A 4,712-nucleotide genomic window follows, 5' to 3' on the forward strand; every position below is an offset into this window, starting at 1 on the left:
TTATTTTGAGAAACCAGTTTTTGACTGTTAGACATGATACAACTCTTAATTAATTGGTATAGTGAAAAGCATTTAACTGTTGAACTGTGATGCTCCATTTTGTCAAAAAGCACTCCATAAACAATGGTTAGATAAAAAAATTCATGAAATTCTTTGATTTTCCTTGACTCAAGAACATTTCATTCCCCCCCACAAACCCTCAAGCCTTAGCCTCCTTTGGTTATCATTTCATTCAATTCAAACCGCCTATTTCTCATTCAGTCGAAATAAAACCACTGGCTATCTACTTCTCTTCTACTCTCTCTCTCTCTCTCTCTCTCATACATTACACACACAAAATACAGTTTTGACATCTTGTCTGAAAACTCTCTTTCCCTTAAAACTTTTTCTCTGTCTCTCATTCCGACACTTGCTTAGGTTTCAATCTGATATTCCAGGTAAACCTTTCTTTGTACATATCAGAAAAACTGAACACCAGCCATGGCTGCCAACAAGTTTGCAACCATGTTACACAGAAACACCAACAGAATCACCCTTGTTCTAGTCTATGCCATCCTAGAATGGATTCTGATCATCCTCCTGCTCCTCAATTCTCTCTTTTCTTATCTAATCATAAAGTTTGCCGATTACTTTGGCCTCAAAAGGCCCTGCATATGGTGCACCAGAATCGATCACATCATAGAGTCTGGGAAGAGCAAGACTTCTTGCAGAGATCTTGTGTGTGAAGCTCATGCCTCTGAGATTTCCAAACTGGGGTTCTGCTCCGATCATCAAAAACTGGCTGAGTCACAGGACATGTGCGAGGATTGCTCCTCCTCATCCCAACCAGATTATTCTCGGAGTTTTCGTTTGTTTCCATGGATGAAGCAGATAGGTGTGATTCAGGATGAGGGTGCTGATGCCGGTGACAAGGCAATTGAGAAGGTGGAAGAGGCTATGAGGTGTTCTTGCTGTGGCGTCAACTTGGACAACAGATTCTACCCTCCTTGCATTTTGATCAAGCCTTCTCTCAATGTTTTGGAGTACGACCAGAAGCCGAATTTGGTGACAGAACGCGGGGTTGGTGTAGAGATTGACGAAGATCAGACCAGATCGGATATTGTGCTTGATCATCATGAGGATGGACAGGGGAACGAAGAAAACAAGGGAAGCCACACGGTGTTTACGGTTGATCAGGGTTTGGATAGAAAAGACGAGGAGGCAGAGAAGAGTTGTGATTGTTCTGTATGTGATGCTAGCGTGGATATTCTTTGTGATGAAATTTGCAAGTTGGATTTGGCTGTGGAGAAAGGGAAAGAATCAATTGAAGAGGAAAGTTTGAATACCGGTAAGACTGAGAACGATGATCAAGGTTGTGAGAAATCCACTGCCCAAGTTGATTGTACCAGAGAGATAACTGTGGAGACTCCACCCAAACATCTGGAATTTTTCATTCACGGTGATGATTGCAGATTGATTCCGGTTGAATTGGTTGATTCCCCCGCTACAGAAAATAGGGCTCACAGCAGGTATAAGGAGGGAGGTGAAGACTTTATTCTGGACTTTGATAAGAGTGCTGATGCAGAAGCTGAACCGGTTGTTGAGAATTGGCACATTTCTGGGGATATTGTGGCAGAATTTTCATTTCAGGAGAATGAAAATGTCTTCAAGGAAAACGGGGCTGAATCGGTCCAGTTAATCACCAGAGGACAGTCCTCAGTGTTGTCACAAGTAGAACAAGAAAATTTGGAGCAGAATTGTGGAGATGTGAGTTTTTTTCAGATTGCTGATGACTTGACCAAGGATGTGAACATTGAAGCAAACACAGAAACAAGAGATGCCGAACAATGTTCAGATGCTTCTCTAGGTTCTAATTATTTTCCTCCTTGATAACACCTTTCGGTTGTTATACCTTTTTTCTTTTTCTTGATTTTCTAAATGCAATTATCTCTGATGCCTTGTCAATTCCTGCAGCATCTGAAGATGAATCAGAAATGCAAGGTGAGGAATATGAAGCAGAAGTCTCAATAGGGACTGAAATTCCTGAACAAGAGCAAGTGGATGAGTATCAAAGCCAGGATGTTCTTTTGGATACAAATCAACAAACACAAGAAGATCCATCTACCAGCACTGTCAGATTTAATCTCCGAGATGAAAGTGGTGAGCCTCAACTTCTTATCTTCCCTTTCGATGAAGTTCATTTTTAAAACTCTATAATAATCCAGCTTCTTTAATTGCAATTTATAACTAGGTGAGGACAAAGGTGAAGAGTTTGTAGAATTTAAAATCATGTCAATCGAAGTGAGAATGCCAACAGTAAGTAACCATTTGCCATCTCTGTTGGAGCTTAACGAGAATGAGGAAGAAAAAATTCCTGACACACCCACTTCTGTGGAGAGTCTACATCAGCTACACAAGAAATTGCTTCTTCTTGAGAGGAAAGAATCAGGAACAGAAGAGTCATTGGATGGAAGTGTTGTGAGTGACATGGAATGTGGAGAGGTAACCATGGAAAAGTTAAAAGCAGCATTGAAATCTGAGAGGAAAGCTTTGAGCACTCTGTATGCAGAACTAGAAGAAGAGAGAAGTGCATCTGCTATAGCGGCGAATCAAACAATGGCGATGATAAATAGGCTTCAGGAAGAGAAAGCAGCAATGCAGATGGAAGCCTTGCAGTATCAGAGAATGATGGAAGAGCAATCTGAGTATGACCAGGAGGCTTTGCAACTATTGAATGAGCTCATGACGAAGAGGGAGAAAGAGAAGCAAGAGCTAGAAAAGGAGCTTGAAATATATAGAAAAAAGGTTCATGAATATGAGGTAAGAGAAAAGATGGTGATGTCAAGAAGAGATGGTAGCATGAGAAGCAGAACTTCTTCTCCCTCTTGTAGCAATGCTGAAGATAGTGATGGATTGTCCATTGACTTGAATCAGGAAGCAAAGGAAGAAAACGGGTTTTACAGTCATCAAGAATGCAGCAACCAGAACACCCCAGTAGATGCGGTCTTATATTTGGAGGAATCATTGGCAAACTTTGAGGAAGAAAGGCTACAAATTCTAGAACAGCTCAAGGTACTGGAAGAAAAGCTAGTTATATTGAATTATGAGGAAGATCACCGGTCAGATGATGATGCTAAATCAGTAGAACTTTGCGAAGAGAATGGGAATGGATACCATCATGATGGTGATCACGAAGGACAGGTAAATGGATTTGCTAATGGACATGCAAAGGAAATAAATGGAAAGCATCATCAAGGGAGGAAACTCATGGTTGCAAAAGCGAAGAGGCTTCTCCCACTTTTTGATGCAATGAGTTCAGAAGCAGAAGATGTGGAGTTGAGTGGAGACGAGTTAGATTTGCCCCACTTGCAGAATAATTCAGTTGAAAAGATTAACATGGTGAAGAAAAAGGTTGGTTTAGAAGAGGAAGTGGACAATGTTTACGAGAGACTACAGGTGCTGGAGGCAGACAGAGAGTTTCTAAAGCATTGTATCAGCTCCTTGAGAAAAGGGGACAAAGGGTTAGACCTTCTCCAAGAAATTCTACAACATCTTCGTGATCTGAGGAATGTTGAACTCAGGGTGAGGAACATTGGAGATCTTGCCGTGTAAGAACCGTACAAACTCAACCAGGTAAATATATGTTAAGGAAAGAATTTTAAACTTAACTCAACTTCAACATGTATATATATTAACCTTATCTCTGGTCTATATATATTAGTCTTATCTCTGGTTTGTATGAGACTTCGATATATTTATGCAGTTATGTATGATGATGCAGATTGGTTAGATTGGAGTTAATGGAGAAGGTGGAAATGAAGCATGCATGAGCACCAGTGTGGTGTACATACGTAGGAGAGGAGAAGAATGAAAGCAACAGTGAAATTTGAAGAAAAAAGTTGAGAGGGAATTCCCTGATGGAGAGGGGAGAATCCTGGAGGAGTTTGTTTTGTGGAAGTAAGCCCAAATTTTTGGTGGGTTGTGTCCATCATGACCTTTTGTGGGAAAAGGAGAATGATGAGCATATGTGTGTGTAGGGTAGTGAGTTGTATTTTGTGAGCATGGACCTGGCTTGCAAAGCTGGAGTGATCTAAAAAAGATTCCAGTGCCAGGTAAAATAGCACTTAGTTTCATATAGACAGACAGAATTAGGGCCACTACTTTTGTCATTTCTTTCATTTTTGTTGCTTAGAGTCAAGATTGGGGTCACTGGCCTCTCTCTTCTCTTCTCTTTTGCATTCTTGCATCCTTTGAGTTTGTTTATTTCTGAGGGGGGAAATCTGAGTCACTTGTATACTACATCATGTATTCATTTGTAATTATATAAAAAAAAAAGTGAGTGTTTGTTTATACTGCTTGGAAATAACATCAGATACAAACCTTGCCCTGCTTTCACTTCGAATATTTGATTCAACTTTAAGCAAAATGCAACTTCTTGTTTGATTAGGCCGAAAACTATGCAACTAATTAAAATATAGACTTAAATACCTTTTTCGTCCTCATTTTTGTAATATTTGTTATGGATGGTCCTCATTTTTACCAAATGTTTAAAATGGTCATCATTTTCGTATTGTTTGTTGCGGATGGTCCTCATTTTTACCAAATGTTTAAAATGGTCATCATTTTCGCAATTCGTGTTTAATTTAGTCTTTTTCTGTGACGCCGTTTAAATCAGTAACGGAATACTGTACAAGTGGCACTGTTTGTATTACATTGTACTGGGTTGTATTACG

The 4,712-nt window shown here is 39.9% G+C and overlaps 1 protein-coding gene across 1 annotated transcript; it reads left to right on the forward strand.

Annotated features, from left to right (window-relative positions):
- Positions 1-203: 203 nt before the first annotated feature.
- Positions 204-4,329, forward strand: LOC114176075 (myosin-binding protein (Protein of unknown function, DUF593)). The gene is made up of 4 exons (XM_028060985.2): positions 204-1,846; positions 1,954-2,139; positions 2,231-3,612; positions 3,761-4,329. Exons 1-3 carry the CDS (start codon positions 481-483, stop codon positions 3,589-3,591), a joined length of 2,913 nt encoding a protein of 970 aa, XP_027916786.1. The 5' UTR covers positions 204-480; the 3' UTR covers positions 3,592-3,612; positions 3,761-4,329.
- Positions 4,330-4,712: the final 383 nt, after the last annotated feature.

Source organism: Vigna unguiculata, chromosome 3 (genome assembly GCF_037176805.1).
Source record: "Vigna unguiculata cultivar grain cowpea cultivar isolate G323 ecotype 2 chromosome 3, ASM3717680v1, whole genome shotgun sequence".
Lineage (NCBI taxonomy): Eukaryota > Viridiplantae > Streptophyta > Magnoliopsida > Fabales > Fabaceae > Vigna > Vigna unguiculata.

What these genes read in the sequence shown, in the direction of transcription:
- LOC114176075 (XM_028060985.2), top strand. Translation starts at nt 481, where the DNA reads ATGGCTGCCAACAAGTTTGCAACCATGTTACACAGAAACACCAACAGA. An exon ending in ATGTTCAGATGCTTCTCTAG is followed by an intron (nt 1,847 to 1,953) that starts GTTCTAATTATT and finishes CAATTCCTGCAG; the next exon opens with CATCTGAAGATGAATCAGAA. An exon ending in TAATCTCCGAGATGAAAGTG is followed by an intron (nt 2,140 to 2,230) that starts GTGAGCCTCAAC and finishes ATTTATAACTAG; the next exon opens with GTGAGGACAAAGGTGAAGAG.